Source organism: Mauremys mutica, chromosome 2, assembly GCF_020497125.1.
Source record: "Mauremys mutica isolate MM-2020 ecotype Southern chromosome 2, ASM2049712v1, whole genome shotgun sequence".
NCBI lineage: Eukaryota > Metazoa > Chordata > Testudines > Geoemydidae > Mauremys > Mauremys mutica.
In genome coordinates this window covers 143,601,363-143,613,769 of record NC_059073.1, presented here as the reverse complement: position 1 = coordinate 143,613,769, position 12,407 = coordinate 143,601,363, and the positions used below count along the sequence as shown (strand labels likewise).

Below are 12,407 nucleotides of genomic sequence, written 5' to 3'. Positions count from 1 at the left end.
TGGCCATCCCGCGTGGATGTTTGTGAAACGTCCCTTGTGATCCACCAGTGCTTGCAGCACCATTGAAAAGTACCCCTTCCGGTTTACGTACTGGGTGCCCTGGTGCTGCGGTGCCAAGATAGGGATATGGGTTCCATCTATTGCCCCCCCACAGTTAGGGAATCCCATTGCAGCAAAGCCATCCACTATGGCCTGCACGTTTCCCAGAGTCACAACCTTTCGTAGCAGCAGCTTAGTGATTGCTTTGGCTACTTGCATCACAGCAGCCCCCACAGTAGATTTTCCAACTCCAAATTGATTCCCGACTGACCGGTAGCTGTCTGGCGTTGCAAGCTTCCACAGGGCTATCGCCACTCGCTTCTCTACTGTGAGGGCTGCTCTCATCTTGGTATTATGGCGTTTCAGGGCAGGGGCAAGCAAGTCACAAAGTTCCATGAAAGTGCCCTTACGCATGCGAAAGTTTCGCAGCCACTGGGAATCGTCCCACACCTGCAACACAATGCGGTCCCACCAGTCAGTGCTTGTTTCCCGGGCCCAAAATCGGCGTTCAATGGATAGAATCTGCCCCATTACCATCAGGATCTCCAAAGCGCCGGGGCCCGCGGTTTGAGATAATTCTGTGTCCACGTCCTCATCACTGTCATCGCCGCGCTGCCGTATCCGCCTCTTACTCGCCTCGGTTCGAAGGTCCTGGTTCAGCATATACTGCACGAGAGTGCGCGAGGTGTTTAAAACATCCACGATTGCGGTATGGAGCTGAGCAGGGTCCATGCTTGCTGTGCTATGGCGTCTGCACGGTTCACCAAGCAAAAAAGGCGCGAAACGGTTGTCTGCCGCTGTCAGGGAGGGAGGGAGGGGTGAGGCTGTACCCAGAACCACCCGCGAAAATGATTTTTGCCCCATCAGGCACTGGGATCTCAACCCGGAAATGCCAAGGGGCGGGGGAGGCTGCGGGAACTATGGGATAGCTACGGGATAGCTACCCACAGTGCAACGCTCCAGAAATCGACGCTAGCCTCGGACCATGGACGCACACCACCGATTTAATGTGTTTAGTGTGGCCGCGCACACTCGATTTTATAAAATCTGTTTTACAAAACCGGTTTATGCAAATTCGGAATAGTCCCGTAGTGTAGACGTACCCTGAGTTTTCATTGCTTCATCGCTCCACAAGTTGGCCGTTATTTGCAAATAATTTAAGGACCTCTATGTGATCATGTATTTTCTCCAAGCTACAGCACTTTTGAATTGTAACAGCATGATGGCAACACAGTGATGGGAAATATCTTTTAAATCCTTACTGATGATGGTGATATTTTTGTCCCTTTGTCGGAAGAAGAGAAGGGAACGATATGGGAAGAGTAGAAAATAGGCAGGTAAAATAGTGCCATCTAGTGTTACATTGCAGCTGTTGGCAAAAAAATCCCTCTCATCACTAATAATCAGATTCTCAAAACAGCAAAATCTGTCCCTAAATTCTGTATTTAGGAGATGAATACCTTTTCATGCAGGTTATGATCCACAGCAACCTTACACTCGAGTCAACCGGCAGATCACCGTGAACTCTGAGTAACAAAATTGAGGATGAACCCGCTGAAAAGCCTATAACAAATTGCCATGATGCCAAATGTGTGTGGGGGTGTGTGCCCCGGGGCTAACCCAGCCCGGCCGCGGACAGCGCCCCCAGGCGGAGAGCGGGGCCGGGCGCGCCTTGCGGCAGCCCCAGGTGCGGCTCCTTAGGGACGCCGCGTCCGAGCTGCTCAGCGCGGGCGGGAGAGTTACCCCCGGGGGCCTCCGAGCTGCTCTGTCCCGCCCTGCGCTGCGTCTCCAGGGGGAACGAGACACCTGTCCTGGGCTCCCTGCTGCCCCTCCCCCAGCTGAGCCAGGTAACCCCCCCCCCCCCCGACACACACACACACAGAGGGGGTGAGCAGCTCCCCACTACTCATCTCTGCCCGCCAGTGTGTCCTGGGGGGGCGCCTATTGGATTCTCTATTGACTCCTGCACCCCCCCATCATAGGGGAGCCAAGCACATGGGGGGCTTCTAGGGCACCCCCATTGCACCTCTCTGGAGTCCTACACCACCAGAGTCATGTGAGCAATGGACACCCCGGAAGGACTGCTACTGCCCCTTCTTGTGTTTTCTGGGGGCTCCCAGAGCGGCTCACCCCCCCCAGCGAGAAGTGCCCCCCTCATTGTGTTTTCTGGGAGTTCCCAGAGTGGCTCACCCCCTGGTGAGAAGTGCACCCCTCCATTGTACCCTCTGGGGGTTCCACTGTGGCCACCCCCAAAAATACAGCGGTGAGCTCTGTGTTACCTGGGGGGAAGTATTGAGTGCCCTCTTCTCTCTGCTCCCTGAGGCTGTCAGAGCAGCTAGCCACTGTCACCAAAATACCCCACAGGTGAGCAGTGCCCCCACCCCATTATACCTGCTAGCCCCCCCCCCGACTCCCACATTCCTCCCCAAAGGAATAGCCAGTCCCGTTACCTGGGGCAGTTAGTGGAGCAAGAGAAGCCCCCCGCCAACTTAGGTGCTCCTTTGCCTTGTTGGACCTGAGTGGCAACTGATTTGCTTTGAGACATCACAGATGGCGGAGCAAGTTTCTGAGGAAGAGGAGCAGCAGCACCGGGTGCCTCTGTTGGTGACCCCCGTGCCTGAGGTTCTGGGAGATGTCCTGAGCGAGCAGTTTGGCCCCCTCCCTTTCATGGCAGCCATCACGAGGATGAAGAGGCAGCCCTCTGGGCACTACCTCTCCACCGAGAACCTGGAGGAGGTCTTGGAGAGGAGACAGGCGGCTAACGCCAAGGAGAGAGAGAGGGTAAGGGGGCTGCAGATGCCGCAGGGCCTCTTGTTCTCCATCAAAAATAAACAGCTGCTTTTTGTTTTTAAAGCTTCAGTGGGGCAAATAAGCTGTTGGCGAGCCGGCTGGAGAATTGGGCAGTTGGGGGAAATGAGTCTGAACTTCTACATTTTGTTTCTCTAACGTTCCAACGTGATCCAGTGACCCGGGCTCATGGTGGGAACAAGGAGGTCCTGATCCAGGACTACAGAAATTCTCACCTCAGTCTGGGCTTCAATCACCCCAAATCGTGGAGGGATACTGATACAAAATTTCAGTTCTGGCTCAACTCTTCGCTACAGGGTGGGATTAATTATTAGTGTCTAACTTATCTTTGGTTTCTGTGGAGATCTCTAAATTATTATTCAACGCTTCTGTTGGGGTGATGCCATAAAGTCACAGTCAGCTCTGGCTCCCGTTGTGCTAGGTCAGGGGTGGGCAAACTGGGTATGGAAATTGTAGGGGGGGGCATAGACACTCACAAAACTGGGAGTTGGGGTGTGGGAGGGGGTGAGGGCTCCGGCAGGGGTTGTGGGCTCTGAGGTGGGGCCAGAAATGAGGAGTTCATGGTGCGGGGAGGGGCTCCAGGTTGGGGCAGGGGGTTGGGATGTGTGTGTGTGTGTGTGTGGGCTCTGGCTGGGGGTGTCAGGGATGGCTCTAGGCACCAGTGCTCCAAGCATGGGGTGGCACATTCCAAGGAGCGGCACTCCGGCTCCTTCTTTTTTTTTTTTTTTTTTTGCTTGGGGCGCAAAAAGCCGGGAGCCGGCCCGGAGCGGAGGTGAGCTGCGGTGGTGGGGAGGGCCACAGGAAGTAACCCTGGGGGGGCAGAGGAACCGCTCCCCCCCCCAGCTCACCTCCACTCCATTGCCACCTGCTCCCCTGAGCGCGCCACTGCTGCGCTTCTCCCCCCTCCCTCCCAGGCTTGCCGTGTGAATCAGCTGTTTTGCACCAATCCTGGGCAGAAGTGGGGAGCAGCGGCGCAGCAGCGGTGCGCTCGGGGAAGCAGGCGGAGTGGAGGTGAGCTGCGGTGGCGGGGGCGTGGGGAGGGCTGCAGGAAGTAACCCTGGGGGGGCCCCACTGGCCCTGCCCCAACTCCACCCCTTCCCCACCCCATTCTAACCCCTTCTCCAAATCCCTGGCCCCGCCTCCTCCCCCGGGCACGCCACCGCTCTGGAGGGGTAGGAGGGGGAATGTGGCGCATCTGGGGGAGGAGGCGGGGTTTGGGATTTGGAGAAGGGGTTGGAATGGGACGGGGAGGGGGTGGAGTTGGGGCAGGGCCAGGGGGGCACTGGAAATTTTTTTTGCTTGGGACGGCAAAAAACTTGGAGCCGGCCCTGGGTGGATGTGGGCTCTGGGGTGGGGATGAAGGGTTGGGGGGTGCAGAAGAGTGCTCCAGGCTGGGGCCAAGGGGTTCAGAGGTCAGGAGGGGATCAGGGCTGAGGCAGGGAGTTGCGGTGCAGGAGGGTGTCCAGGGTGAAGGTTCCAGGTGGCGTTTACCTCAAGCAGCTCCCAGAAGCAGCGTCATGTCCCCCTCCAGCTCCTACTTGTAGGCACAGCCAGGCGGTCCTGGGCGCTGCCCTGTCCGCAGGTGCCACCCTTGCAGCTCCCTTTGGTTGTGGTTCCCTGCTCCCTGGCAGGAGCTCGAGGGCTGGATTAAAATGTCTGAAGAGCCGGATGCAGTCCCCAAGCTGTAGTTTGTCCACCCCTGTGCTGGTGCTGCTGGACATGACGACAGTCCTCGCTCTAAAGAACTTAGAATGTAAGAGTGAGGTTCTTTTCCCTCTCCTTTTGGAATGACTCCCCCCCCGCCCCCAACCAATGAAGATCCCTAACTCTCCCTGTGTGGCCTTCTTCAAATTAATCAGATCTGATACTGTAGCCTTGCTACAGTAGCAGCTCCATGCGCAGAACTACTCCTCAAATGAATGGGAGCGCTACGCCTGGGGCAGTTACAGAAGACAGCCCATGACATGGGAAAGTTGTCACAGTTCAGCAACAGATGTGCTTTGAATGCTTGTGAAAGTGACTCTTATCTGCAAATGAGGAGTGTACATTATGTATTCTAGATAACCTATCCAAATAGAGAAATGGCTGGGTGATCAGCACTTGCCAAACATATTTGCAAGCTTGCTTGTTGCTGCAAAAAACTGTTTTTGGAAGACCTAGGTCACGGTGTACAAGCAATACTAGATATTTGGCTCGTCACCTACTCCATCAAAATTTGCTCAGCGTAAATAATGTTACGGTCTCAGTGCAAAAGACTCTGATGCAACAAAATGACCAAGTTGTTATGAACAAAAAGTTAAGAAATTCAAAATTCATATCACGGCAACTCTAGGTTGGCACCGTACCAAGTATAGACTGAAGAGAGAGAACTGAAAGGATGCACAATGTCAATGCAAAATGTATTTGGCAGGTGAGTTTCAAATAATGGCATGCTGATGGAAGTGCACCCGATCAGAATGCTGTGACGCATCTGGATGGTTAGAGTGGTCAGTAAACACAGCTGCAGCATGTGCAGTAGGCAGTTATTTTCAAACATTCTCACATAACTAATTGCTAACACAACTTGGGCGAATATGCCGAAGGTCCTTGCCCTCAGCTGTAGTCAGATCCTGCGCAAGCTTCTGCACCAGTAGTCCCTTTGGGTTCAGCGGAACTACTCACAAGTTACTTGCTTGTGTAAAGTTGTCTATAGCCTTCTGATCTAAGACCCAGATTTTTTGAGGTGCTTCTGCACAGTCAGCGTTGCCACGCTAAACCGATTTAGGAGCCTCAGTCTCCTTTTCAAAAGGGAGTTAGGCCCATAGGCCTAAATCCCATTGGCCATTAATAGGATTTTGGCTCTAAGTATCTAAATCCTTTTGAAAATGAGACTAGGGCTTCTAAATCGATTTAGCATTGCAAGGCTGAACGGAGCAACACCTAAGTATCTTTTAAAAATCTGAGCCTGGTGAGCTTAAAGCTTTTACATCGGAATTGCAGTAATCAGACCAGTGACTCGTCTTAGAACAGAATGCCTAAGATGCCCATGGACCTTCTTGTTTAATGCTGTAGCACCCCCAGCACTGATGCCCTCAGCTTTGCTATTTGATCACAACTGTGTGGTTACCCTCATTTTTCCCAGGATACGCAGGTGATGGATTATCCCACATACAGTTACTAATTCAGTTGCACTTTACATTAAGTTTCCATTAATAAAGGGTTAATCAATGACTGATGCATGTGGTAGATGGCACATCAGTGAAAGGTATTACAGATGGTTACAAGCCACCTATCCATGTGTTAGACTCTACAACCATCGATTAAGCGGTCATTAAAACTGCATTTAATCTTTTCATAAAGGGCAACCAATTATTCTTAATGCAGAATGTAACTGATCTATCCATTTTAAAATGAGCTGCCTTTAAAAGTTTCCCCTTTTCACCACTGGGTGGACGGAGTTCTGCACCTAATGGACTGAATTTTGTTTAATTTCCTCTTCAATATCTTTGATAGATAAAAAACTTGAACAGTGGCTTCTCAAAGCTGAAGACCATCGTGCCGCTGATACCTAAAGACCGGAAGCCTAGTAAGGTCGACACCCTTAAAGCAGCCACTGAATATATACGCCTGCTCCACTTGATTTTGGAAGAAACTGGAGGCTTTGAGGTACACAAGAACCTTCCCCTCTCTGTGTAATAAATCTATAATTCTCACAAGGGGTCTTGGTACCAGCATGTATGTGAATGCAACTTAATGACTCTTAATGTAATCACTAACATCCAACCAGAATTTGAGCTTAATTCATGGGTATTTTGCATTCAATATTTAATATAATGTGTTAAAACATCATGCCCCCTTTCTACCTGTCCCTTCTACTTCACAGTCTTCCAATAGCAAAATAAAGCAGCACTTTAGCAATTGGAAAGCTGCCATTTTTAATGTACTGGTCATCTCTCCCTGCCATAAATGCTTCCTGTCAGTTACTCATTCACAGGAATACAAAAGTAGCTGGGTTATGAAACAAACCTTTCTTATGAGCTAAGCAATTACAGCTATAATCCTTGGGAGCTGCTTGAAAGCTCTCAGATGAACTTTTTTGTTGGAAAATGCAAGTTTTTATTAAATAATTTTTTTGCAAGGGAAGAATTTTGTTTTTTGGCTTCTGGAAACTGAGAAATGTGTTTGGTTTTTAATCCTTTTTCTCCCTCCCACCCTGTAAATGGGGGTGGGGAGTAGGGTGACCAGATAGTAAGTGTGGAAAAATTGGGATGGGATTGGGGGTAATAGGTGCCTATAAAAGACTAAGCTCAAAATATCAGGACCATCCCTATAAAATCAGGATGTCTGGTCACCCTAGGTGGGACAGGGAGGTAGAAAACTGAAAGTAAAGAAAAAGCCACTGAAACTATGTACATGGAGGGGACGGAAGTCAGCTAAAGTAACTTCTTTTACTTTATTTTCTTACACTTCCCTTCCACTTTTCAAGTGGAAAAAGTAAAAGGGAGGATGGGTTTCCCCCCCCCCCACTTTCAGTTTACTTTTATCCAGCAGCAAAAAAGAAGAGAAGGAGGCGAAATTCCAGTGCCCAAACTTTTTGATTTTTTTTCCAAACACTGAAAAGCTAAAAAAATTTATTTGAAATAAAAACTGGAGTTTTGAAACTTTCTATTTTTTCTAGTTTTTTTCCCCCTGGGGCAAGGGAAATGGAGGAGATCCCAATTCCCCCCCCCCCCCCCAACCGGCTTTAGTCCTTCAGTCTTTTAGATTTGGAGGTAGCTTCCACATTGGCTGCCTCTGAAAATACTTCGCTGGAGCTTTCAGGAAGGTAAGTGAGCCCGGTGAGGGTTTGTATGAAGAAGGCCGCAGAATGGAGCAGAAAGCTGCAGAAGCACTGAGCCGGCGTGCTAGGGTTGGCCCTCCAGTGTTTTTTATGCAATGCAGCATTTTGTCATGAGCTGCAAGTATCTTTGAGGGAAAACATAAAACTGCACGTGTATAAAGGAGTTTAAGCTGGCATAATTTACATGCTAAGGATCTGGAAGAAGGTTTATTTTGAAGCAAGGGAGTAGTCTACTTTCAGTTCCATGTTCTTGCACTCTCCTCTCTCCTGGTAATTGAGCTGCACAGACTCCTCTGTGCCCAATTTAAGGCTGAGCCCAACCCAGAGGTGATATGCACTGAGGAGTGAGAGTTTGATGTCCGTATCTGCATAACCTGTATGCTGTAGGGGCTAGAACAGAGGTGGGCAAACTACGGCCCGCAGGACCGTCCTGCCCTGCCCTGCCCTTGAGCTCCCAGCTGGGGAGGCTAGCCCCTGGCCCCTCCCCTGCTGTTCCCCCCGCCCCTGGAGCCTCAGCTCACCATGCTGCCAGCGCTCTGGGCGGCGTGGCTGCCAGTCCTGCTGCTCTGAGCGGCATGGTAAGGGGGCAGGGAGTGTGTGTGTGGGGGGGGGAGTTGGATAAGGGGCAGGGCGTCCCAGGGGGCAGTCAGGGGACAGGGGTTAGTTTGATGGGGTGGAGGTTGGGGGGCAGTCAGGGGACGAGGAACAGAGGGGGGTGGATGGGGAAGGTCCCGGGGGGGGGCTGTTAGGGGCAAGGGGGTCCCAGGAGGGGGTGGTCAGAGGACAAGGAGCGGGGGGGGGGTTAGATGGGTTGGGGTTGTGAGGGGGGCAGTCAGGGGGCGGGAAGTGGTAGGGGGCAGATAAGGGGCAGGGGCCTTGCTGTTTGGGGAGGCACAGCCTTCTCTACCCAACCCTCCATACCATTTTGGAACCCCGATGTGGCCCTCAGGCCAAAAAGTTTGCCCATCCCTGGGCTAGAATATGGTACAACTTACCCACTGGGATCCTTCTAGCATTTCTCAGACTCTATGAAGACACCTTCAGCCCATGTCTCTCGTATTTAAGGTTACAGAGATTATTCTTTGTTACCACTTACCCTCTGTTTTAGTCCTTCCTGGGCTCCTGTATAGCAGCTGCCACCCTCTGGTTCTTAAGAAGGCCAATTGGTTTGGCTTCTTCATACTGGTTTTGATATGTAATGGCTTACTGCAGTAGCGACCTCTGCAATGCCTTGTTTGAGTGATGGTTACCTAAGCTCTCCTGTCTTTACGCTGCCTTCTGTTGCTTCTAGAAATTGGAAGACCCTGTTGATCAGGAGTTAGCCAGCAGCGTGTCCATGCCAGTCTCCTTAGAGGAAGGCTTTGGGGGAAGTGCCCTGCCACAGAGCGCCGGCTGTTATATCAGGACTGAAAACGACATGAGCGTAGCTTGGACAAGCAATGTAGTGGAGAACCCTGTATACGTTTGGGGCCGGAGCATCCTTCCTTCTTACTTGGGGATCGTACAAATCCAGAAGAATGGAAGGCTGGTAAGAGCGAATGTCTGAGTTTAATAGAAGTGGGAGGGACTTCAAGAGGCCATCTAGTCCATACCCCCATGCTGAGGCAGGATAACACATACACCATCCCTAGATGTACCATTCTAGCCTTATTTTTTGACCTATAGAGTCCTAAATAGCCTGCAATCTTCCGACCTGGGAAATTGCTCTCCTTGTGTGACACTGCCATCGCTGTAATCAGCAAAGGTGCTTGAATGGAAAGAAAGCAGGTGTGGCTCTATTGAAATGTCCTTAAGTTGCAATTTTCTCCCTTGCCTGTTGGTCCAAAATAGCTTGAGTCTGTTGACCTCTAGGGCATGTTGCAAGGTCCACCTCTTCTCACAGACATCCAGAGAAGGCTTGGGTATGGGCAGTTAGAGGGTGGGGGATTTTTGTTGAATTTAATTGCCTTGGCTGGCTTTACGTTTTTTAGCTTTGGGTTTTTGGAACACTTTTACGAGTTCTTGTAGTTCAAATTTTGTGAGTATGTTTAGATCTCAGGCATCAAAAAAGTGAAACCAACATTATGAACTTGTCTGCCTAAATTAGGCAACTAAATAAATGGGTTCACCCCAGAGGTGCAGTGCATATGTGCTTCCCCATGACTTTAACAAACTGGATGCTCAGTAATTCTGAAAATCCAGCTATCCGATGAAGCACCCTTGCTTTAGAGCAGGGGTCGGCAACCTTTCAGAAGTGGTGTGCCGAGTCTTCATTTATTCACTCTGATTTAAGGTTTGGCGTGCCAGTAATACATTTTAACATTTTTAGAAGGTCTCTTTCTATAAGTCTATAATATATAACTAAACTATTGTTGTATGTAAAGTAAATAAGATTTAAAAAATGTTTAAGAAGCTTCATTTAAAATTAAATTAAAATGCAGAGCCCCCCGGACCGGTGGCCAGGATCTGGGCAGTGTGAGTGCCACTGAAAATCAGCTTGTGTGCTGCCTTCGGCACGTGTGCCATAGGTTGCCTACCCCTGCTTTAGAGCATGAGGGGATTTAAAAACGGTACATCTTTGTTTAACATCAGGCTTCTGTGTTGCTCCATCCCAAGACCCTTATTGTGAAGATCACCTTGTGGGAAAAGATCCTTTTTTAAAGTGCAGTAATCATTAAAATACCACAGGGAGGGCATTGTGCATTGGCCAGGCCCCCAAGAAAGCTGCAAAGCTGTTTTCCAATCTTGTAATTTAGAGTTGTACAAAGTAGACAGTAGTTCACACAAACAACTACTTGGCTGCAGGCAACTCTGTTTTATCTATAGTTGTAACAGACAAGAGCGTGAGAGGAAGCTTCAGATATTGATTCAGAATACGACTTGCTTCTGTTAGCTGAGGCTTTAATATCATTCTTTTTTATGAAGAAATGTGAAACTAATTGCAAACCCTCTAGTTTTTCTAGTATTCATAGAGCTCAGGTCTGATATAGGCTTGTGCACTTCTGTTTAAGAAGTGTCCTGCAGCAATTGTTTTCAAATTTGATTTAATACAATCCCCAGAAGCAACTTAATGAATATCCTTGAATAAAGTGTCCGAATTTCTTTTTTTTTAAAGGTGTATCAAACAAATCACTAAAATGGCAAGCTCTCCTGACTAGTCTGAAGTAAGTTGTCTGTACTATCTAATAACCTGGCGCAGGGCATTTTTAGTTTATTTGCTGTCCGATTCTAGTGCACGAATCTTGATGCTACAAATCCTTGTGCAGTACTCAGTGGGAAAGCACAGGGTGGGTGATCTCCATAGGAGTGGAGGCTCTGGGCCAGATTCTGGAGCTATTGCTGATTTATGCAGGCTGAGGATTGGACACGATGTGTGGCTACAGGAAAGATGAAATTGAAGGTATTTCCTCTGCCCTGTATTAGCATGCCTCCTGCACCTGCTCCTTTACAATTATTGAGGGTAAAAATCAAGGGGTGGCATGAAAGCGGAGAGGTGACAAGGAATGATCCCCATCATAAATAAACCTAGATAAGCCTCTGAGGGTGTCAAAGTTCTGCAATTTCTTTTTTGAGCTCCTTCCTCTGAAGCATCAGGGAAGGCCATGGCTGGAGATGGGACACTGGACCAGGAAAGTCAGTGCTCTGATGTGGCACTGAGCATTCTCTCGGGAGGCTGGCTGATTTTTTGCTCATATACTCAGGGTCTAATTGATCTCCATAAGTGGGGTCAGGAAGGAATTTACCCCCCGGTCATATTGGCAGTGATCTTGGGAGGTTTTTGCCTTTCCTCTGCAGCGTGAGGATCATCAGAATGGTCATACTGTGTCAGATCAAAGGTCCATCTAGCCCAGTATCCTGTCTTCCAACAATGGCCAATGCCAGGTGCCCCAGAGGGAATGAACAGAACAGGAATCATCAAGTGATCCATTCCCTGTCGCCCATTCCCAGCTTCTGGCAAACAGAGGCTAGGGACACCACCCCTGCCCCTGCGACTTCCCAAGAATATCTGGGTATATCTCAATAATTTCAGGGGCATGATCTGCCCCAGTCCCTCCTGTTATCTGCCTGTGTCATAGAACAGTCTAATCCAGGGCCGGCTCCAGACCCCAGCGCGCCAAGCGCACGCTTGGAGCGGCCTTTTGTCGGCAGGCGGATACGGCGGACCTTCCGCAGTCATGCCTGCGGGAGGTCCAACGGAGCCGCGGGACGACCGGACCTCCCACAGGCATGACTGCGGCCGGTGCGCTGGTCCCGCGGCTCGTGTGGACGTCCCGCAGGCATGACTGCGGAAGCTCCACCGTAGGCGCGGGACCAGCGGCACGTCTGCGGGAGGTCCTGCGGAGGCGCGGGACCGGCGCCCGGCCGCGTGAGCGGCGCAGCGCGCCGCCCTGCTTGGGGCGGCGGAATTCGTAGAGCCGCCCCTGGTCTAATCTCCTGTGAGCTGTAATCTTTTGGTCGTTGGGTTTAGTGGTCTATGATCCACAGGCGGTCAGACTGGATGATCTGGCCTTAAACTCTGACTCTTGACAAGCACTGCCACTAGATATTTTTTTCATTGCCAGGTAACTTCACTTCCTAAAACTGCTACAAGTTATAGTCTCTTAACCACACTGTCTTTCAGGTACCAAACACTATGGATACGTGGATGATCTTCTTTTCAAGTGAGATTTAATGAAAACTTGAGTTTCCCCGAATGGGTGTTGTGTTTTTTGTTTTGCTTTACAAAAACTTTATTTTAAAAAATAATCAATAAACTACCAGA

At 50.0% G+C, this 12,407-nt stretch overlaps 1 protein-coding gene across 3 annotated transcripts; it reads left to right on the top strand.

Moving 5' to 3' along the window:
- Positions 1 to 1,647: 1,647 nt before the first annotated feature.
- Positions 1,648 to 12,407, top strand: FIGLA (folliculogenesis specific bHLH transcription factor). Of its 3 annotated transcripts, none has more exons than XM_045007411.1 (6): positions 1,648 to 1,726; positions 2,590 to 2,820; positions 6,340 to 6,492; positions 8,958 to 9,194; positions 10,761 to 10,809; positions 12,267 to 12,407. In XM_045007411.1, exons 2-5 carry the CDS (start codon positions 2,590 to 2,592, stop codon positions 10,779 to 10,781), a joined length of 642 nt encoding a protein of 213 aa, XP_044863346.1. In that variant the 5' UTR covers positions 1,648 to 1,726; the 3' UTR covers positions 10,782 to 10,809; positions 12,267 to 12,407. The 3 variants fall into 3 exon arrangements, with proteins under 3 accessions (XP_044863346.1, XP_044863344.1, XP_044863345.1); XM_045007409.1 differs by lacking the exon at positions 1,648 to 1,726 and adding an exon at positions 1,754 to 1,886; XM_045007410.1 differs by lacking the exon at positions 1,648 to 1,726 and adding an exon at positions 1,755 to 1,886 and having other exon boundaries at positions 2,581 to 2,820.

What these genes read in the sequence shown, in the direction of transcription:
- FIGLA (XM_045007411.1), top strand. Translation starts at nt 2,590, where the DNA reads ATGGCGGAGCAAGTTTCTGAGGAAGAGGAGCAGCAGCACCGGGTGCCT. An exon ending in ACGCCAAGGAGAGAGAGAGG is followed by an intron (nt 2,821 to 6,339) that starts GTAAGGGGGCTG and finishes TATCTTTGATAG; the next exon opens with ATAAAAAACTTGAACAGTGG. An exon ending in TCCAGAAGAATGGAAGGCTG is followed by an intron (nt 9,195 to 10,760) that starts GTAAGAGCGAAT and finishes TTTTTTTTAAAG; the next exon opens with GTGTATCAAACAAATCACTA.